The sequence below is a fragment of the Mustela putorius genome, unplaced genomic scaffold (assembly GCF_011764305.1).
Source record: "Mustela putorius furo isolate JIRA1106 unplaced genomic scaffold, ASM1176430v1.1 tig00003869_pilon_pilon_pilon, whole genome shotgun sequence".
In the NCBI taxonomy this organism is placed as follows: Eukaryota; Metazoa; Chordata; class Mammalia; order Carnivora; family Mustelidae; genus Mustela; species Mustela putorius.
In genome coordinates, this window is record NW_025422021.1 from 34,846,080 (window position 1) to 34,869,430 (window position 23,351).

General features: G+C 47.5%; 1 protein-coding gene across 9 annotated transcripts in view; it reads right to left on the minus strand.

Annotated features, from left to right (window-relative positions):
• The window catches only part of AGAP1 (ArfGAP with GTPase domain, ankyrin repeat and PH domain 1), a 507,095-nt gene that overhangs the window by 70,767 nt on the left and 412,977 nt on the right, over window positions 1–23,351 (minus strand). For 6 of the 9 annotated variants that reach the window (XM_013048468.2, XM_045066852.1, XM_004777555.3 and 3 more), the window contains one exon: window positions 17,022–17,099. The exons of the other annotated variants lie outside the window; for them this stretch is intronic. In XM_013048468.2, coding sequence (XP_012903922.2) covers window positions 17,022–17,099 — 78 coding nt within the window. The remainder of the gene's footprint in view (window positions 1–17,021; window positions 17,100–23,351) is intronic. 9 annotated transcript variants of the gene reach the window in all.

Here is a 23,351-nt window from a genome sequence, read left to right on the forward strand (position 1 = left end):
GGTTTCAATCAGTGCTCGGGGGATGAGGAAAAATGAAAATCAGTGTGTGATGTCCGTGTCTCTGTGTTGGGCACAGAGGAAGCCACTCAGGAAAATAACACGGTCACTCACTGCACCATTGAGATCTGTGGGGGTGAAAATTCAGTTAATGGCATTAATCTCAGGGTAGAGTCTTGATTTCTCTCAGGCACCTGTGTGAAGATCCACAGACTGACCAAAGGCAAACGGGGACACCTGGGGGTTTCTGCTCTTTATCGGCAGGAGACCCGTTTCAGTGAGGAAGGCTTTCATTCCATTGTCTTCTGCCTGGAAAGTGAGTGGGACTCCAGGTGATTTGAGGCGACATCACGGCTGCGACTGGGGTGACCATCTGCACAGGGAAGGGTGGGACCTGCAATCAAATCATGCTCTACCACTTGCCATGGTGGGGTCTTTGGACAGATTCTTGACTCCTCCGAGGCTCACTTCCGTACCCTTAACCTGGGGGGAAAGGCCGCCCACTCCACAGTGTTACATATTGGCTTAGTGACATGTGCCATTGAGGCTGACACAGCCTGGGCCACGGGAGACCCTCTGTTTCTGTCTAGCCCCGCTACTGCCACGGAGACAGAAGGGGCACCACATAAAAGCAGCATGATGAGTTACCAACAACCATGGAGAGATCTCGAGCTCGAGTTTTAGTCACAACATCTCATTTGAGCTGTAGTTTGCAGGCACTGGACTGTGAAGCAGCTGCGTTACAATTGCCCTGTGAGCAGCTGTTAGTCATACTAAGAACCACTGAGACCTGCCAAGCAGACCACTGCCTAGGTGACCACTGTCACCCACATGTAGGCACATCTACCACACCAAGCCCTGATCTTCCACACTCTCGGCTCTGGAGCAGCCCTCCCAGCCCCTGACCTTTGCCCAGTTCCCTGCTGCGCAGGTCAGTCCTGCCCTTTTCGAGGCTGTTCTCCCAGAACCCTGCCTCCCCGGAATCCTTCAGCCCCGAGATGAGGAGGCTATCCTGCACATCAGGTCCTTACCTGCTTCCCTGTCTCAGGAGAGGAGCAGCCTCGACCACTGTGATGGATGGACCCCTCCCATCCGACCCAGGAACCAGAACGTTCTTAATGCACAGCCAGCTCTGGGCAACCACTTCCCTAAAGGAGCTTGATTGAACTGCCTTGGAAACAAGGCTACGCCACAGTTACACAGCATCTATACGCATTCTGATGATAACGGTATTGTGCTCCATGTAAAGTCACTATTTTAGAACTTAGTCCCCCAGGGAGCTGGAACCAACTCTGAATAGCACTGGAAGGAGAGTAGGTGGGTATGTCCACAGGCCAAACCACTGCTGAAGGCCTTCTACAAATGCACCTGGTCTCAGGTAATGTGACTGACATCTGTCTGACAAGAGGGTCCAGTGCTCCCACCGGCTTCTCAAAGGTCTATGACAATGCTGGCATTGTTCAAAGCTCCTGTGATGCAGTGCACTGTGGGATGCAGGTGCCAAGTGCTGGTCAGGCATGGCCCTGGCTGAACTGAAGGCCCTCCCACCAGAAGGGGCCAAAAGCTGGGTTTCCTGTGGAGAAGACTGGCAGAGCTCGGAGAAAGGGCTGAAGGGTATGCCCCTTCAGGGGCAAGGGCAAGGGCAGGGCCTCTGGAAGGCATCGCAGGACGCAGGGGTCCGGGTGGGGGGGTGTCTTACGCTTGCCTGTGGGGTAGGTGAGCATGCCACACTTCCTAACTCTCTATGACTTGAGTTCTGGAGAGACGGTGATTAAGAGTTCAGAAGTGAGGGGGCATCAGAAATTCTACCCCAATCTACCATGCTCTTGAGCTGGAGAACAAATGACCCCTGTGTTCACACAGAAGAGAGAAGTGATCTGCTATGGAACAGGGTGGAGGGGGAGGAAGGCAGGGGGTGGGGTCTGCTCCCCCTCCACCCCGGATGCCCTTGGACACTTACGGCCTTGTTGGGATTTTCATCTTAAAAACTAGCTGTTTTTAAGGCACCTGGGTAGTTCAGTTGGCTGAGTGTCCAACTCTTCATTTGGGCTGGGGTCATGATCTCAGGGTCCTGGGATCGAGCCCCATGTCAGGCCTGGCTCAGTGTGGAGTCTGTTTGGGATTCTCTCTCTGCCTCTCCCTCTCTCTAAATGAGTAACTAAAATCTTAAAACAACAACAACAAAAAACCCAAAACCTCGCTGTGACTTTCAAATAGGTCTTCCATGACTGACCCACAACTGTACCTTGCAATTATTTGCTGAGATACTACATCTGTGGATTCTTAAAGGTCTAGCTTCTTGATCCACAGGGTTTAATGTCCTAACACTATAAATACAATCTCTTCTATACTGAATTCTGTAAGATAGTACCCTGAATTCATGTACTTTATGCAAAACCACCCCAGTGAACTGGTAGGGGAGATAAGAAGAACAACTGAAGTCATAGTCAGGCCACTGGGAAAAGCTTGCTAATTCACAGTGCAATGTGACAATTGTTGATTACATCTACCCAATAGGCTCACACTTGTCTTAATCTGTGAAATTCAAATGTACCACACAAGTTCCCCTGATCAGGATTTTTTGAACCTATCAGGGGAAAAAAATATTATAACCATTAGTTTCTCAGTTAAATTCATGCATCACTGGTCTGCCACAAAGCTTTCTAGCCAGAATCACTGGCTACCTCCCCTGGAACTAAGGCAAAGAACTGAGCTTGCTTTCCACTGATGACAGCTCAGGTGTGTGACTGCAGGGCTACGCGAGGGGGGCAAGGATTCAGACACACAGGAGACATCATCTAGGGGGCACCGGTGCACGCATAACCTCAGATGATTCAGCACAAAGCAGTGAGAACACTGATGGGGGCCTGTGGCACCAGGAAACACGCTAATCGGGGCCTGTGGCGCAGGGGCACACACTGATGGGGGTCTGTGGTGCGGGAACACTAATACTTTTTGTTTGGTTCTAGCTGTTATGAAGAGTTCTCCACCGAAACACTCGTCATAGCTCACGCAAAGACTAGACTTCCAGATTCAACTGCTGGAGTAGAGTCTGGCTTTGTCCCATTAATTATGTAAACAGAACTTACCTGTGTATGCCAAATCTACTTGTGGGAATAAACATAATTAAGCAGTTACAGGAATATCGGACTTCATTTCTTGCAAATCTCCAAATGGAACTCTTGCTACATCTCCTCTGGAACTTTTCCATCACTTCCAAAGTCAATCCCACCATTTGTCTTCTCCAGCTACTTATACTGGACACAAGTTTCCTTTTCTAGCATATTCTATACCACCCAACATTCCTGTTTGTACTTGCAGAAGATTCTCTCCCTGTCGGAGCTATTTGCAGATGAACAACCAACTTTGGGACATCATACCCTTGAGAAGTTAATCCCCTGTTGTGTGTCCTCTTCAGAGGGAGCCTGGAGGAAATTCAGCTTCTCAGAGATGACCGGTAGGCCCTCTCTACTCACTACGGGAGGGACACAGGATAGTTTTTCAACTTTTTTGTAACACATGGCTTTGAGCAGCAGCCAGGCCTCTGTGTGGAGGGTCCCAAGGCTGGCTTCAGGCTTCTGGAGAATGAGTGCTACGCTCAACTAGCAATGTCTGCCCTAGGGGAAGCGGGGACTGCAGCTCAGCACTCTGGCCATTGCTTTGCCAGGCTCAGAATTTTCTTTCTAGCTTATAAATCACAGCTTCTTCTTCTCCTACCCAGCCCTCCTTTGCCGACCACCGGTGAATATATACCCCAGGTTTAGTTCATGGCTCCCCACCCCACCACTTCTGAGGGTTCATTTCCTTCCAAAACATAGACAGTCACTTCTGATATATGTGGACAATTCTCAGATCTGTAGCTCCGACCCCCAGATCTAATCATTTGTGGAATTTTAAAAATGTCCACAGATACTCTTTAAATATTGTGTCCTCACATCAAATTACCATGCATGAAACCAAACTGCCATAACCCTTCAAAATCACCCAGATCCCACCTTCTCCTTTCTTCCCACGGCCATCTCCTTAGTTACAGCATTGTTTACCGAACTCCCTGCTCTGCAGGGTTCTCTGCATCCCCTACTTCTGGCCCTCAGCTGACTGCTTCCCTGGCTCTGGCTTGGAGTTTACCATGTGATGACTGTGTGCCACATTCCTCCCAGGGGAGCACGAGCCTGAGCGTGGCTTCCACACACTCTGCTAACCATACTGCCCTGCAATATGGTGGACAGACATATGCAGGGCTTCTCCACAAAACATACTTGTTACTGTACCGACGGCCCAATCTCCCAGCCTACCGTCTCTCCCCGTCCCCGAGGCCCCAGGAATTCAGACACCAGAACAGTGAGCACTGAGAGCTAAATGCCTATAAGTAAGCACCACCCTAAGGGGCAAACACCTTTGGTGGCATAACAAACAAGGTGGTCATAATAAGGTGGGAGAGAGAGAGAACCTTGAGTGACTCCCCCCCCCCCCCGCAACCAAGCAATCAGGATGAGAAGGGGACATGGGCCCTGTCTTTGTAGAGCCTCCTTGGCTCCTGGCATGTCCTTGCAAGGAAAGCATTCCACAAAAATTGACCACATGTGAACTCAATACCAAAGACACTAAACACAAAGAAAACAGGACAGTAAATTTAGATCCAAAGGATTACAGATACCTAATTTAAAGTAACTATGCTTGAAATGTATAAACACAAAAAATGGAACCCTAAATTTTCAGGCAAAAGGAGACCATGAAAATTGATCAGGTAGAGCAGAAAAAAGGATAGTTCTTTTGGAAATTCGAATGATACTGTTAACAACCCCCCCACCCCCGACAGGATGAAGGAGGAGCTGCAAGGGGGTGGGGTGGGGGAGTGAAGAGCCGGAGGACAGAGGGACTAAAAGAGGACACAGTGAGGCCGCTGTGGAAGAGAAATGATGGGGCATGTGGAAAGTGGGACGCATACCTGACCACCGGGTAAATGGTGGGTGCCTCAGGGGACTGTGAATGATAGGGGGCTCTAAACCAGGGAAAACAGCATCAACCAGGAAGGATCGCAGCCATGAAGAACCACACCAGAAGCTTATGAAACCATGGAAAACTAGACAAAAAAGGGTCCATAATAACACAAAGAAAGAGAAGGCAGACTGCTCTTAAAAAAATGGCAGTGGAATGGATGACAGATTATCTCAAGAGCAACAACCAAAACTTCAAGACAGAGGGATAATACTCTCGAGTCCTGGAAGAAAATAATGTCGGTCAAGGCATGGGAGCCTGGAAAACCTTCTCTGAAGAAGAAGAGTGGAACATATTTTATGTGGAAAACAAAAACAAAAACAAAACAAAACAGTAGAAAGAGTCTATTACCAAGACTCGCTGAAGGAGCTGCTAACAAATATGCTCTTCAGAAGTGTCTAGAAAACAAGCCAGCACCAGGGAAGGACTGGTGAACAGCTGAACAGATAGAGATGTAGATGCATTAAGCAAAACCTGTGTCACATACTACTTTTGAGAATAAAGTCTCATTTCAAAGTACCCGAGACAGGCTGGCAGAGAGACACTGGAACCAATGTGTTATCAGGTGGCCTACTCATCTGTAAGGGCGTGAAGGACGAGCATTAGGCACATATGATAGAGTACCAGGGTCAGTCTCTACAAAAATAGAAGTAAAAGATGCACCTTCCAAATCAGAAGGGGGAAACACTTAAATAAGAAAAAGATATATGACCAAAATCTATAATCAAACCAGGACTAGAAGGGAACCCCGTTAGTTGGACAAAAAGTACCTATCAAACCCGTAGCATCATTATTCTTAATGATGAACAGAAGCAATCACTTCTTATAGTTAAAGGGTACTCAAAGCAAAGATGCTCACTGTAACAGCATTTGTTCAACCCTGGGGCCAAGATATACCAGAGAACAGAAGACCTAAACACTGGAAAGAAAAAAAAATCATGGATTGCAGGACTGTTTACATAGGACACCACAAGTAATTTAGATTTATGAAAAATAAGAACAACCGTTAGTAAATGGACGGTATGTAAGACTAATATAAAGAAATATCAGTTGCATTTCTGTACATTAGAAAAAACAAATCATATGTAAATATATCTGTTTACAAATATATATTTCCTTCCATCTGTGATAGGGAAGGATACGAAGAACTGTGAATAAGCCAATTTGACTTTGTTGTTAAAGTAACTACACAAAGGATCACTGGAACCTGCAGTCACTGCTAACAGGTGGTGAAGGGCAGAGCCCACCCTGCATTTCGAGGTGATGGACAAACCAGAGTATGCAAGCAGCCAGAGAGGGTTTCACGCCTCGTCTCCTGGGAGCTGAGACCCTTGCTGGGTCTGCTAACTGTAATGAAACACCAATAAGAATCAGCAAAGCACAGAACAAATGGATGCAAGACATCCTGTGACCCAGCCTGGTGGATATGGGCTCTCGAGGAGAGGTGTGAGACTGGCAAGGTTACCGGAAGTGTCTAGAAAACAAGGGTCGCCCCAACAACCCTGGAAAGCACAAGTTTCATGACCCAACGAAGAACCACCGGTGCAAACGCACAAGACTCCAATTCATCTGGGACACTGTGCTTTGCCCAGGGGAAGGCCTGGGGGTGACTGCCAACCCGGAAAGGCACACAGTCACGGAAATAATGAAGCCACGAATGAGGACAAAGTGTGGTGTCATAGTAAGTGTGGTCACTGTGACATCTGTGTGTATGTGCTGTTTCTAAGGTGCCTGGAAGCGTGCACTGAGGCCCAGCGGTCACAGGACAGGTGGGAGCGTCAGGACTGGTCTCCGACAGGACTCACTCTAAGCCGAAGCTCAATATGCTGTCAAACACTGACAGAACTTCTTTGGGGGAAGTTTTCTCTTTTACCCCAACTGCTGGGCCTTGATGTGGCAGAAGATGGGCCCTCCAGTCTTGCCCATAGGGCCCCAGTAACAGCTCCCGACAAATGCTGCTGCCTTTGGCGCTGGGCTGGCCTTAGCCAGGTGGGCCACACTTATGGGGCTCCTTGCTGGACTGCCAACGGAAACCTTGGGGATAGTTGGAGGAGAGGGGTCCAGCTTGTGTGGAGAAGGTGGATGGAACTCTGGCACTGTCCCAGGAAAGAGGCATCCCCAGTGGGGGTGAGCCTTCTTTTGGATTCTGGGCTCTGGTGAAGATGTCTTTATAAGGAGCTGGGCAGCAGGGATACCTCACTCCCCAAATAAGGGGTTGAGACTCCAAATAAGGGATCTACTTGCTATCCTCACAGGGGTCCCAGCTGATGCTTACGGCATAACATGCTTTCCCAGATACTAATGTCTTTATGTGGCTTTATTTTTGGTGGTGGTGGTGGGGTAATATATTAACAGAGATACAGTTAGAATTTCAGAACTGAATTATATCTGCCGTATGGCTTTTCTCTGCCTCCCTAGATTAAAACAAAATAAGAACAAGGATTACAGAGCAACTGCATTTTTAATCACACTACATATAATTTCCATGAAGGGATACTTTGTTTCTTTGCAATGAAACTGCGTGGAATAATAAATACAAAATAAATACTGTCAGGCTCTAGTTCTGTGTTAGGAAAAATACAAAAAGACCTATCGTCATCATCTCATTACCTTTAATTATTCTTCTTTCTTTAAAGTGGCTAGTAGTGCTCTTTGCTTTTTGAAAACAAACATTTAAAGGAAAGGAACTCTTAGTGGGTGTCTAGTGGGAGCTGGAAGTGTCTCTCCTCTTCCCAGTGACCTTTCTGTTATTTTTCCTTGTTACCTATGTCAGACAAGCAAGGTGTGCGAACTTTTAAAAAGGAGTTTCCCTAAAATCTCTACCCAGCTTGTCACTAGTGTCGATTCTTTTAAGCTCGTCCAGTTGGAGAATGCCAGGGGAACGGGATGACAGACATCCGCAGAGCTGTTGTCACGGCTCCTGGGACGTGATGCCCTTGGGTGTGTCTGTCATAAGCTGGGGACTGTCCAGCTGCCATCGTCAGTGATCAGTTAGCACCAGGAGGAGGACAGTCCCATCTATACCAGGATCATCAGAGCAAGTGACAGTCTTGGCTGCTGTGCTCTGTTCTGGGGGTGGGTGGCACGTGTCAAGTTTCCTTCTCCAGGTTTTCATAACTGGGCTGGGGCCACAGATCTCTTTCCTCTCTTACTGGGGACCTGTCACGCTATGTCCCACAAATGCAGGTACCTTGGCCCCTCCACGCCGAGACCTACCCCCACCCCACCCAGGGGAGGTAAGACGGCTGCCGACCGGCAAAGTGGAGTGATGGGATGTGCCGGATGCCCTCCAGGTTCCCCTCTAGCCAGCTGCAGCCACCTGTTTCAAACTCCATCCTGATTCATCCCGGGGACAGAAGACTTGGGACAGACTAACCAGGCATCCTACTAGGGTCAACGCTTAGTAAATCTCTTGATTTAATCCTTGCTTAATAGCAGTGACTGTTTACATTCATTCATAGCAGATTTTTGGACATTTTCCCTTCTTCTTTACAGATGAACATGAATTTCTTTTTGGTGATATGGCCTTATTCAAATCACCAATGGACGAGCAGGATTCCATCCCATAATGAAGTGGCACAGTGATATTTTAGTTATATGCAACTACATAAAAAATGATAAAAACAGTAATTGGCAGCGTGAGGCCAATCAGTCAGAAAGACAGACTGAACATTACTCTTCACTGTCACCCTCATTTAAAATGTGAAGAGTGTGCACGTGGACCCCAGGAACATACACTTGCTATTATTCCTTTCACTAATACAAACTCGTGACAACTACAGCGGCTTATATTTAATTTATCCTGTAGAAATAGAACTCAGGTTGCCAGAAGGCCTGCTGGCGCAGACGTCACGAGTGGGCTTCTCCGTGTCAGACGCACACGTCACCAGTAATCTTTGGTCCACGGCCCTTGGGCGGGGATATCAGAGCGCCGCATATCCACGGCTGGGGATGAAGAACTGTGTTGTCTCGCGACGTGACATTCCAGGGCTGAGCTGCTAAATAAAGTTTTGTGATTGGGCTCGCAGGGATTTGAACAGTTTTCCGTGTTTAACAGTTAGCTGCGGAGAGGTCCACTATAATAGTATTTTAGCGCCATGAACCTGTCGAAATCAACCTGCCCAATTATTCCAAACGACATTAATAACACCGGATATTACACTAATTGCGTCCAGTTTCTATGCAGACGAGGCCCCGTGGGGCTAATTTTGCCTCCTCAGGGGCAAGCAACTCAGCCATCAGACTGATTTCACGAGGAATCCCTCCTCATTACACAAGTCTGGCCTGTCAAACTTTTTTTTTTTTTAAAGGTTAATGGGCTAATCAGTCATCAATTATTTTTGCGGACTCCTAGCAGACAAAGGGTTAAAGGACTTAAAGCAGCTGCAACTGTTCTACATTTGGAAGCTGTTTCCAACAGGAGACTGCCTGGACCAGGGATGCGTTTTGGGCAAGTGGGTGGAAGGGGAGAAGAACCAGACAGATGTGAGCCTGTCTCCAGGGGTAGGTCTGAGCAACAGAGAAACTGCACTGTGTTCTTACAAAGGCCCAGGCAACCTGGTCCCCTATGCCCAGGGGACACACAACTGCTTGAAACTGAGATGCAGGTTTGACACGAGCAAGGACTCTCTTCTGAGTTTAGAAGGGGTCAGCGTGTCTGTCGCTGTCTTCACTGGCAGGATGGGACACCTGAGTCCATTCTCCTGAGCGCCTCTACTAAGCTGGAACCCAGCCTCCCATGCTCAGTGCTATCTGTGAGGCTAAGCGTCCTTCCTGACATAGGTCATGACAAACCCATGATGAGAATGTGTTCTCTCAACTCTGCAGGGATGAGCTGCTCTGCGCCGAGGCACAGGTCTCCTTGAAGAGGGGGCCAAGGGAGGAGTCCAGGAGCCACAGAACCTGAGGGTTCCCAGCTGCTCACCATTTAAAAGTGATCTGACTGTGAAATAGCCAAGCCCTGCAGTCAGACAGTGGTCTTCTCCACTCCAGACTTCTGTTGATCAAGAATTAGGACTTTTGTTTTAGGATCTATCACAGTACCTGGATTAACAGGTTAATAGTCACTTCAACGTTTGGCTCATTTTTTTTTTCTCATTACCAAGTGAGCATAGCAATCGGTTTCTCGCAATTTTTGCCTGAAACTCCACATTGTCTTTTCTTCACGTCCTTCCAATTTTGTGGTACTCTCTGGGAATGAGCTTCCCTCTTCTGCCCTTCCTGCTCTGCCACCTGCCAACTGGGAGCCCATCCCACCCTTTGATCTCAGCTTCAAGCATGAGGGAGGCCCAAGGCTGGCCTGGGATGACAGAGGCGTGCTGTCCCTCCCTTTCTTTTGCCAGAAAAGACATCCATAATGGATCCTGAAGAGCCTGATGCAGCCTCAGAATCCTTCCTAACGCCAACTCTGCACACAGCCATTGTCAGCTGGTCCAAGTCGGAAACAGGGAGGGGACAGAACAGGGAGGGGAACAGCATTTGCTGTTCTGCCCCCTCTTCGGGTCTACCACAATCTACACACGGCGAGATCACTCGTGGTTATGTCGTACGCAGCCCCAGGCTTTTATGTTAATTTTTTGAGCCACGCATTTTGTAAAATACTGAGATACTTCCGCTTTCAAAGCATATATCACATAGGCACGTGGTCTAGATCTTTTACTTCATTACGAAAACCACATGTTTAAGGTTTCAGCCAAACCCACCATAATACAAAAAGTTAGTTTCTACTTATTTTCAGTAATTCTCCCATTTTCATAGAACACAATAAATGTGAAGGAAAACCTAAAGAATATGGTCTAGGGTTTTGCAGAACCAAGACCTATGGGCACTAAATAATACATAGAAAAACACTCCCTCCTCCTGCTCCAGAAGTTAATTTTAAGCAGAAAAGGAAAAAAAAAAAACACCATTATTTCTGCTCATTATGAACACACTCAGTTTGTGGTATTTAGGTAAATATTTTTGCAAACTCTGAATTAGGTAAATATCTTTGTTTAGCCCAGAGTCCAACAGAGGTGTTGTACTGTGGCTTAATTTAGGGCATGAGCAGAATTAATTCTGTGAAGAAGCGAGTCCCCAGGGGGAGGTCACAAAGTTAGGGATGTTAATCGCTGTTGTCATGGGAAGATTCTCTTATTTTCCAAACACATTAGAAAGAGCCGGGAGAGCAGTCTGAGAGCTGGGCACCACGAAACTCTGTTATATCAGCTTTGGCTTCCAAAGCCATGGGGTGCCAGGCATTTCTTAAATTAGGGAAAGTACCTAAGACAAATCTCCTGAAAAAATATAAACAGATCCAAAACTGCGACACTTCAGGATGGAGAAGACAGATGTTTGAGCAACTTCCTGGCATCTGTTTATGGCCAAGGCACTGCAGGAAAGCCTGAGGCCCAAGCTCTTGGTTTAGAAAGAGAAAACGAGCCCAGAACATCTGTTTTGATTTATGTGGTTCCTAAGCAGTGCTCTGCGCATTTATCATTTGTTACTCATTCTAGTTGATGTTCGTTACTTTCCAGGGTCCCCAGTCTCCTGGTGGAAGGTGTGTGTGGGCTCTGCTGCTGGGCGGGCCCTGTATTGCCCCTGGGGCTGCCCCTAGCTACTGCTGGCTGTGGGATTGGTTGACAGTGTCTTGGTTACCCTTTGAAAAGCTGATGGCTGGAAAGACAAGTACCCTCACTTTTCTCCCCTAAAAGTCGATTCTGGAGTTACTTTCCATGAAAGGGTCTCCAATCTTAATTGATCTGCAGGAGTTCATAATCTGTGCCATTCATCACTGACCAGCGTCTACCTTGGCCGATTTTGCCCTCAACTAATACACTCAACAGGCCTAGAAAATAGTGCCATGGATACTCTCCACAGACTGTGTTCTTGGAGTGATCTGCCTATTAAATAAGTCTAAGAATTTCACTGTGACCCCTGTGGTCATCCTGACCGTGGGCCCAGCTCTGCTGTCAAGTCATTTCTTCTCCAGTCATCCTTCCAAGTAGGCTTCATCGTGTTCATTCTGGGGGAAGAAAACAAGGCAGGGGGAGGACAGACCTAGCAAGGCATCGTAACCCACACAGTTGGGAAGTGGCAGAACTGGGATCTGCTCAGGCACGTCTGTTTCCAAAGCCAAATTTCTGTGTTTGATGACTGCTTTGAGGATGACAGTGAAGGGAGAGGGGTAGCTTTCAAGGTCTGGAAAAAAACGAGGTTTGATTTTAAGTCCCCCCTCACACTTTCAGGGAAACATCTCTTGCTGAATCTCTGCTCCTTGCCATGTCCACGTTTCTCAAGCTCTGAGTTTTCCTTGATGACGGAACCGGCGGTGCTCTGGCACAAGACATGGACAATAGCAGCAGGTGTGGATGCTGAGCGACCTTCCTCTGGATATGTTAGTGTGCCGTCTCCACAGCCTGCAGACGGGGGACCGAGGTGCCGTGGACACTCCAGAACTGGACCCCCATCTGGCTCAGGAGTTGGGGCTGAATAAGCGCCGTCTACACCACTGCTCACAAATACGCGGTGTGCAGAACCTCTGATCGAGCAGGTGTCCGAAGGACTCACAGTGGGTCTGCAGGTGTCCGAAGGACTCACAGTGGCAAGCCCTGTGTCCAGGTGTCGAAGGCAGCCTCAGGAGATGAGCCCGGAGGTCAGGGCTGGATGCAGACACCAAAGGACACAACAGGTCACATCCACAGTGGCAGAGCAGCCTTGTTCCCCTCCCTGTGGTGAGGGCCGTCCATGGAGGTCACAGCCCGAGCAGGGAGTCTGTGCCTCTCTGCTCGAGCCTCCACCTGCCCAACACCTGTTATGGAGCCCACGGGTTCAGGCTGTGGCTCTGACCTCAGTGGCCACCTGTGAGGGTGCATTCTGGAGGCACGTGACCGCTCCTCCCCACACCTCAGTTTCTCCTTTTGGGAAATGTGGAGGATATGAGCCTCCCCCTTGGGCTTCCTGGGAATCCCAGGGCAGGATGCCAGGAAAATGCTCAGTGCTGCAGTCCGTTGTGGCTCCTGTTGAATCCCGGAGACAGTGAAGCCTTTCCTGACCCCCTCCACCATGTCGAGCTTCACTCTCCACTAACCCGCAGGGCACACCATGCCTCCTCTGGAACGAATATTCCCTCACTCCATGCCAGAGTCTTCGTCCAACATCCCTTGTCTGACTGCAAGCCCTTCTCCCTTCCCTCTGCCCCAGACCTGCGCAGGTTAGGGACCTGAGACCTGGCAAGCTCGTCACTATCTCAGCCGCGAGTGCATAAGCATCATCTGTTTGCTTCGACCTGAAGGAGAAAGATATTTCAGCACCACGACCGGGGGCATCAGGTGCTGGACAGGGACTGTGCTGGCCCTCTGGTGCAGGAGGGACACAGATGGAGGTCCGAGGCAAGGAGCCGTGCTGGCTGGTGCTCTCCAAATGGCTTGTATCCCTCTATGTGGGGCCTGTTTGTGACCACGTGCTAGGGACCTTAGGGTCCCTCCGTTTGGCTCGCTGTGGCATGGGGAAGCCGTGCAAACAGGTTTCACAGACCCGTCTCTGGGCAAGTCCCAGATCCACAGAAATGTACCCCGAGACGGGACTGAACTGAGACTCAGGCTAATATTGAACCTGGCTGGGACCTGGGTGTGAGCATCACCTATACCTCAAAGTGGCTTGTTCAGCTCACAAAATGAGGGTGGGCCTGGCACCCCAAGAAACACCCCTTGTGCCCCACCACATTTCTCCTTTACCCATTTATGCTTTATCATGTCCTGGAAGAGTCCTTCTGTTCTGTCTTGCAGGGGAAGATAATCCCACCTGTCTCTGGGTGGGCGGAGGAAGACAGTGCAGGGACCCTGTGTGGCCCTATTCTGGGGTGCTGCTGCTCACACACATCCCACAGGCCTTCCTTCTACATCCCCTTGACACAGCGCCCACTTTCTGCTCAGCCCTCTCTATTCTTCCTCCGAAAGACGCTGACCTCGGATCTGAACATTCCCAAGTCTGGCTTCAGCCGCCTGATGCAGACGTGGTTCTCCCTTGGGCTCAGAGGCAGCGATGAACTGGAGAATCCCACCATCAACAGATCTTCCATCCCATTTCACAAACCTCTGAGATGGCAAAATGAAAGCTCGTTCTTGTTGAAGGAACTGAAATTTCACCAACCTTGGCAGAGTTGAATTTTTATAAAGTAACAGAGATGTAAAAATTAGTCTAATATACATATACAGAAACATCAGGTTTCCATTTCGGTTTCTGAGGTAACTAACCCCAATGGACAGAAAAAAGTAGAAAAGAGCACATTTTTGTTTGTTTTCTCGTCTTGGGCATTTCCGTCATCAGTCCTGGGTAATCTGTCTTATCTCCTCCCACCATTGACCCATCTATTGACCTGTTCCATGAGGATCCAGGAGTAGGTCCTGGAGTTGAGCTCTCTGGGCATGCATTCTACCTCTAGAACTCCAATTTCCCATCTCCAACAGGATACCTACCAGCAGGGTACCATGTGGATTTGCTGAAATAATGCAGGCCAGGAATGAGTGTACACAGGAGAAAAAGGGTTTTAGAGTGAAACTACCAGGTCCAAATTCCAGTCCTGCCTGTCTCCCGCCAACCTGAGTCTCCAGGCAAGCCCAAAACACCTGAGCTGCACTCCCTGGATCTGGAAAGGGGGATGCAGGTGCCCCGTTCCAGGTCATGCTGAGGCCGGCTCAGAGGTGTGGACGCGCTCCTCGTATGGTGCCTGGCTCATAGCGTGTGCCCCTCCCTAACTCCCGAAACTTGTTGGGAGTTGGAAACTGAGTTGGGAACTCAGTTGATCTTGGGATCAACTCTCCTTCTGGTGTTTTGGAGGGTACGTCTGAATACACTATACAAAGAGACCAGTTTAAAAAATACTCAGTCTGAGGAAGGTACATTTAGCAGATCACCCAAGGCCTCAGGTGATAACCAACCTTGGAATGTTCAGGGTATGAATTTTCATAAAGGATCATCTTATAGAGAATACATGATGACATCACACAGCAAAAGACTGGAGGTCAGAAAGGCATTTTGAGAATTTATATAATTACACGAATTCAGGAAAACATGACTAAAAGCGGTATGAAATGAGATGGTGTGCTTACAGAATTACCAAACAAAGTAAAGGAAGAACAGTCATGTCACTTAATTGAAGATTCACAGATGTAACTCAACGCTGAATGGAAATGAGAGAAAATGGGAGGGAGGATTGGCTTGGTGGTCATTATCTACTCCAGTTCCCCTGGGACTGCCTGCAGCGGCTGCTGGCAGTCGACTGAGGGCCTGGAGATGCAGCCTCATCTGGTGTTTGGACTCCTAGGAGCTGCACACATCACTGTCCGACCCCAGCCAGGACAGCCGGGCAGGGCAGACGCCACAGATTACCTGGCCGGTCAAGGTGAGAAGCTCCTACTTCTGCACATCACCACACCTGTCGGGGGCGACAGCCTACCAGTGTCTCCAGGAAGGGCTGTCAGCAAGTCCCAGGGGGAACTGTCTGTCCACCTCCTCACTGTCTCCCAACTTTATATATGACCACATGGAAAACCAGATGTGCCTTTTTTTTTTTTTTTGAAGGCCAGGAGTCAATAAACAAATTTGTCATGACAAATGCATACACACACGAAAGAAAAACAAATCTGATAAGGACACAGGGAAAAGAAATGATATGCAGCCTAAGTTGAAAAACTAACACTAAAAAAACAGTGAAAGAGTATATTTAACACCCTTAAAAATAAGACAAAAAATCATACTGTGTGTGACTGCTCGTAAAATTCTATTATTTTTCCCTCTCATTTTGTCTTTCTTGAATGAATGCTTTGAAAGAAGATACCAAGTGGGGGGGGTCAAGCCCCACTGGTACCTTAACAGATGACAATTTCCCCTTGAGGAATGAAAAAAAAATTATGATTAAAAAAATAGGTCTTTAACAAGCCATCGTGAAAATGTAGTTTTGTTTTCCAGATTCATTTTTTTTTTTTTTCTGGCTGAGAGCAGGGCTTTCAGCAGCAAGACAGGAGTAATTGTGGAAGGAAGAAAAAGAGGATGGTGATATAAATCAGCAAAGGTTAATGATCGGGATGTGAAGAGAGGGACTTGTTTACAGAAATAGCGTGCAATTTAAAATTTACAAGAGATTTAATGCCACTGCTTGGCAATCGCTAAAATCAACAGCCCAGAAAACAGTGACATTAAGAAAAATATTACAGTTATAATCATCCCCAAATAAGTCAATTAGTGTTAGGGCACGAGCTTACGATTACTTGACCCATTTGGCTTGCACTTAAGTGAAAAAAAATGTCCCCCTATTATACCAAGATCGCTGGATTGTGACCTATTTTGCATCGTACACATCGTACACCACCCTCCCGCACAAGCGCTTGGGCGGACGGTGGTTTTCCTTTGCCTGGCATCAAAATAATTCTGACCCTTGACATTTGTAATCATAAAAAAAAAAGGCAATTTATAATTGTGTTGTTCAAATGAAGGTGGGAAAAATTCAATCTGCTATTATACAAAAGCAGTGGCGGCTGTCTCCAGTGGAGAAAGCAACGCAAGTCAATTTGTGAACTTTGGCACCAGACGACCTTTAGAAACACAACAATATACTGAATTTACAAGCAATAGCAGCCCATGCAAATGACCCGGGCCGGGCCGCCTCTGGATTAGAGCCTCACAGAGCATTATGGAGTATGCGTCCACAAAACAAATTAAGACTGTGACTTAAATGTCACGGCACACTATTGTATTTGGCTACAGATCATTACACCTGATACTCACACTTTTAAAAACTGTAATAACTGGGGAAATATTACATTGAGTGCCCGCATGTATAAAGGGAAAGAAAAAAGAGAAGAAAATAGGTTTCTGAAGTAATTTAAACATCGCTACTCGAGGACTGAAGCGAAAGGTCAAAATTTAAGTAAGCTGAAAGGAACACGAATGGCAAAACCAGGCACACGGACGGGAGATGGAGAGACGGCGGGGATGAGTCCGCGAACACAACGAGGGGGCATGCGGCTCCGGGCGGCGCGTGGCGTTACCTTCAGTGTTGGTGCTGCTGCTGCTGTAAATATTTCGCAGGCTACCAACACGGTTTAGTTTCCAAGCCTTGCGTTTGGCTGCATCCCGAGTGCAAGGGGAGGGAGGGGGGGAAAGAGAGGAAACAAAAAGGAAAAGAAAACAAATGAAAAGGGGAGAAAAGAAATGTCAAAGCAGCTTGTGACGTCAGCCCTGAGCTGGCGCATCCTGGGAGGCAGGTGGGCATTGGGCCTCATACCCCCCATTCACCCCTGCTGTGCCCCCCTCCCCTGCAGAGCTCAGGAGCAGGCAGGGGTGGGCTATCCAGTGTCATTAGATTTGTACAAAATCAAACAACCAGGCAAGGAAGTCCGTGCATCCTTTTCACCCTGCTGGGCTGGACACGTGGCTCCTCCAAATGGTGCCACGCTGGCCTTCTCCTTGGCGACGGATGGCGTCTCTTGAAGGAGCTATGAAGCCAGCAGTCCTTTTATCTGGCAAAACACTGGGAGCATGTCTAACCAAGAGCCCCTGGCAGTTAGCAGTTCGCATGTATGCTGCAGAAGGGAGGTCTACAGCACCCAGAGCTATCCACAGAGAAGTGGTCTCTCCCCACTCCTATTTTGATCTGGACAGTAGCCTGCACCAGCAAAACCGCTAGCATCTTGCTGTCATCAAAGGGTGAAGTCCCTTCTCCTTCCTATGGGGGCTGCTGGAGGCTCTGAGTGGAGCACCAAGGAACCCCAAAAAGCATGAGCCTCAAGCTCTCAGCTCGCCCAGGAAAGCATCCTGGGTTGGGGGGGGGTTAGACAAATAGTGAGTTACCCACAGAAAAATCCTGGGTTTGGGAGGGAAATGCAGAACAAATTTAACAATGTGTGCGGTGTCCTGGGAGGTAGGTGGGAGGGGTCCCTAGCCTTCTCAGACACTCTTTTCCAGGGACACATTCTCAACTCATCAACCCCCTGGCCTACCAACCATATATTTGGGCCAGCAGACACCTGTGGTAAGAGGCTGGTTCCCGCCAGCCCTTCAGAGGAGACAGTTCACAAACTTCGAGAAGTTCCCAAAGTAGGGCACACTGGACCGGCCTTCTCTCTCCACCGCCAGAGCCAGGAAAAGAAAGTGGTCCAACCTGCTGGTAGGGCCTCTTCTGGAAAACCGTTCACTGTGGGTAGGGAAGAAGCGCTCGTTCATCTCGGAAGGCAGGTGTTTGCATTGCCACAGGGTGTCTGCAGCACACTGCAGGAAACCAGGCCAACCCCGAGACCACGGCAGGCTGGCCGGGAGTCCCTCACACCCCACTGCATTCCTGACTTAGAACAGGTGGGCTCTTCTGGCCCGCTGTCAGGTCCATGGCTCAATCTCAAAGGGTGCATGCAGTTCTGGTGGCCAGCACGTGACCCATAGTGATGACCAGGTCCTCACGAGTAGCTGCACCGCGGACCTGAATCTCCAGCACTTCTGTGCGTATTCGACTTATTTGGAGAGCGCAAAGTAAGCTACGTGTAAGAAACAGGGATGTTTCAGGAAGCAAGTGCAACTCTGAAACACATACTGTATATTTAGGATGCAAATTCTGTGTTCCTGATGAAAACAAAAACCGAGCTCTAACTTAGCTGTCACCCGATCTAAAACGAGAAAAGAGTAAGCCATAACTAAACCTCAGAATGACTTCGCAGCTTGAAAACTGACAATTAACAAGAACTGTAATCTCCAGAGTCGTGGTGACCCGGACTACCTCCTGCAACAGATGGTCTGGATGTAATCTTATGTGCCTGGAGGAGCTCCCCTTGTCTCCGCACCCCCAAGGCTATCAACTACCTACAAGGGGTCTGTCCCAGGGGTGAACACACCTGGCAAAGAGAGCTAGCCACTGCCACATGGCAGCACAAATGCCCTGACTTCTGGACCAAGCCAGTCACAGATTTCCGATGTTTACTTTAGAAGTGTTCAATGAATGTTTATCCGCTTCCTCAGGTAGAGCGGGTGCTTTTGTAGAATTAATTGTGTGTTTAATTATTTCAACAGACGAAGTTGTGTTGTCTTGGCCCATGTTTCACAAGTTCCAGAAAGTAGTAATTGCAAAAGAGGCTACACTCCTCAGTGTAAAACCTACCTCTGTCTCAAACATTTACATATAAATAGGCCTAGTCTGGGCTGGGCACCCCTCTGGAAGGGAGGGATGCTCAGCGCAAACCTCTTCCCTCTTCTGCTTTATACCCTGCATTTCTCATGCTCCCATCTCCCATTATCATACGGATGTAGAAGCAGGAAGTGAGTTCGCAGTCTGGTTTTCTATTAACCTATTGATGAAATAATCAATTTTAATGTGTAAAATGTCATGCCTTTTTCTTCCCCTTAAACAAATGGACTTTTTCTGGACGATACCAAGGTCCTGATCCGTGCATTTGTCTCCTGGGGCATTGAATGCTCTGGGTCCACTTGTTTCGAAGCTTCTCAAAGAGAAAATACAATCAGATTATCATTGATAAAAATCTCCAGGTGTGCACACTGCTGCTGCCTGGGCTCCCTTCTTAAGGAAATGGAGACACTGCCCTGAGCAGATGCAGGAGCACAGCAGCGCACCTGCTGCTGGCTGGGCGCGCTGTACTGTGCCACCCTGTACCATGCCACCCCATGCCGTGCCGTGCCACTGCACACCATGCCACCCCACGCCATGCTACAACCACACCCTCTGGGGGATACTTGAGGGGTTCCTGTGGACTAGTTCAAATCTCTGAATGTTCTGGGTTATCTTTATTTTAATGAGCAAATTTATTCTTTTTAAAAAAAATTTTCAGGTGTACAGTTTCTTCTACTTAAACACAGGCTAACTTACTTTGATTTTGTCACTCGTGTTCCTTCTCACAACACTACTGTTTTAGTGTCAGAGTCTCACATTACTGGACAGAAGAGTGGCAGGGTGTGAGCTACTGTGGGTATTTCCATTCTGCTGCTGGGTTTACTGGATATGCAAGTTTCTTCTCTAAAGGATTTTCAGTGCCTCTTGTGGCTGTTTAAACAGCACGATGTCCCTGCACAGTCTTAAATGTCAAGAACACAAATGCAAACCTCAAAGGATACACAACCCTCCAACATGTAATTTCAGAAATAATGCAAACCAACGGTCAGCCTGAATGTAGATAGTAAGACTGACCTCTTCTCAGTTTAGCCTGCAAATTAAATGGGACGTTCTGAACCCCAGCTTGGGTCAGCAGGAAGAGTCAGCAGGGCCTGGGGAAAGGACGCCAATGTCTCCCCACAATGGCATCAAAACGTGAACTATGAGCTCACGATGAATACCAGATTGTTACATGAATGCCACATCAAGAGGCGATACGTGGGACACATGGCTGATGGGTTAAGAATTATGATAGAGAAGGTCATAGAACTCATCATTATATGGGTTGGAATGTGTTTCCTAAGGTTGAAAAGATCAAAATTTTAAAAAAGACATGGTAAGAGAGTAGGGACTCATCCTCTGAACTCTAAGACAGAAAGCTTCCTGCCTTTTAGTAACAGTGGCATTGTCATTGTCCCCCTATGATGAACGAAGAGCCCCCTGGCTGAAGAAGCACTGATTCACATTAGCAGAGTGAATTTATAAGGTAATCTTCAAATTATAAAGAAGGACAAAGAGAGGTGACCTGCAGGATCTTATGGTACCCAAGTCCTAAGGCTGACAAGTGTATAAGCATATGCGCCCTGGTTGTTGAGGAACATGGCCTTTCCAGAAAGCTGCCCCACAGAGATCCACATTTGGAGTGACTGGTCTTCTTCAGCAGCATGTGCCACATTGCCAGGTGGGGTGGCTGTGACCCAGCTCATCTGGGTCTCAAATGCTCCTTATCTTGAGTCCTACATCTAAAGAAGGGAGGCGGGCATTAACTTCAGTACACAGAATATTTCTTTAAGGTAAGGTCTGAGAGTTATAAATGAAGAATTCTGTGTCCAGAAGTCCAAAATGAGATATGACACAATACACTCAACTCATAATTACTAACAGACAGTCACAATCTTTTCAAAGGAGAGCGAGCGAGGGCGAAAATGTGCAAATTAGGGCTTTCTACTAAGTTAGAGTAGCTGGAATCATTTAGAGTTAACAACTCCCAGTTATGACACATCTCCTGGTTTTTGCAAGATATACCTTTTCATAGGAGTTCACACAATGATCATGAGGGACTTACAAATTTTATTTTAAAGAAAAAATTGTTATTTTGTTTCTGTAAGCAAAGAAAAAAAAAATTCCTTTTTTTTTTTTTTGAACTACAGCATGTGAACAAAAACCCGAGAACTGATCACATGCAGATTTCTAGCAGGAGAATTTGGGACTGGCTCTTTACACGGGGAATAAAAATACTCCTTAGTCTGTTGGCATGCTCAAATGAGCAGGGTTTTCTCCTAAAGTCTTCCTCCATCATTGTACCAGGAGACCACAGACTTATATTAATGTCACCTATGGTCTCCTTCTGACAGCGTTCTTTGCTGATTAGATAAATATTCCTCAGATAGCTGATTAAAAAATGATGCAGCCGTGAGCTTGTATGTCCAAGCCCTGTCAGCCATGTTGGATGTCCAAGTGCACATGAATTACATCCCTGGCGTGAACCGAACAGGGCCGGCTAAATGAGGCACGCTGTAGCCCTCAGAATCAATTATGAGAACGAATAGGATCTTTTTACCTACACAGAGGATGGGGCTGGGACGGAGAAGGTGTGTCACTCATTTCTAAGAATGTCTTGTCTCCAAACGAAACAAATAACCCCCTGCATTCATACGAAGGACTGTAAGCTTGTAGCTCTTACAGAAGCCAAATGATAACCTTGTCAGACAGCACCGCTCCCAGTCCACACCAGACGTGTATTTATTTATTTTTAAAGAGGCCATCGGTATAAATGCCACTTGTGCAGAGGGGAGTGCCTCTGCTCCTCAGAGCCTTCAGGGACCAGGACGCTGGATAAAGAGCATCCCCCAGGAGCCCCCGCGGGCAGCTGTGGGTTCTGTGTCACTTCCAGTTTCGCGTGCCCAGCACCCTGTGATCTTTTGTTGGTGGCGATTTCATTGTGAGGTTAGAGATTGTAGATTTCTTTTGTCCTGGCCATTTAAATGTTCATTTGCTCAACAAGAATGTAAATGTTCTGTTCTCTTATAAAAAGGCAGTTTTTTTTTTTTTTTTTTACCCTTACAAGATGCAACCCGAAGATTCCTACGCACTGGAAACTCACTCCTTGAGCTGTGAAGGGGCTTGACATAACGGTCGCTTCCTAGAGGCTGCCACACAGAGAAGTAGTCATGTTGAAACGTCCATTAAAAGGGCTTTGAGAGGATTAAACAAAACCGGAGGCCAAGCAAATATAGGACGTCCATTCAGGAAGCAAAAGAACTTCACCGTTGCCAGTTTCTAGCAAGACGAGAGCTAGCTAATCAGAAGCTCCAGAACGCAGAAGATAAAACACCCAACTAAAGAAAAACCTGAAATTAAGTCACTGACCCTTAATTATAAAATTTTAATTCAATTTCCAATAACTCCTAATGGCTTTCTTTACAGCAAATACAATTTCCGTAGCGGTGGCTTCTTTAATGCTGCTAGGAGAGGCAAGCTGCCGAGGGCTTCTGCATAGTGGTTAATGCAGATGCACACAGAAAATACCATTAACCCCAGAAAACAGCGAAAATAAAAACTAAGCGAAAGCTCCGGGATACACCATAAAACCAGAAGTTCCAATTAGGTGGAGAGCCAGCTTTCCTCATGGCCTAGAAACACACTGCGTCGCAGGGTAAGGGTTCAAGGGTACCCAAAATTAATTGGGTTTTTCAGTATGATGCCAAGAGGATGACTTTTAACAGGGACTAGAATAAAATAAGAGCTGAAGTTGAGCACAATTTCATGATAAATCTGGGTGTAGATCTTGGGTTTGGCACAGTCTCAGAGGGAGAGTGGAAACACATCAGTACATGGTATTAACTTCTTTCCCTGTCTTCATGGAGCAGCTATTCATTTTGAAAAGGAAAGGTTTTTTTGCGGGGGGAGATTGGGGACGACTTGTAAGGATCATATGGACAACGGAGCCCCGCTTCACTCTCCTGTGGATGATTGTCGAGCTAATGCGTAGTGATGGGTCTTCAGCTTTCTCTAGGGCTAGTTACTCTGGGAATGGTATTTCGTGTTACGGGGCTGGATACCTGGCATTCCAAACAGGAACAAGATGCAAACCAAATTCTCACTTAGGACAAAATGAGGTGCAAATGAGTTTTGCCAAGATGAATGATGTGTGTATGGAATACACCTTTTGTGAGATGGCTTCAACTGTGTTCACGCAGTTAAGTGTGATGGGGCAAGGGTTCTGCCC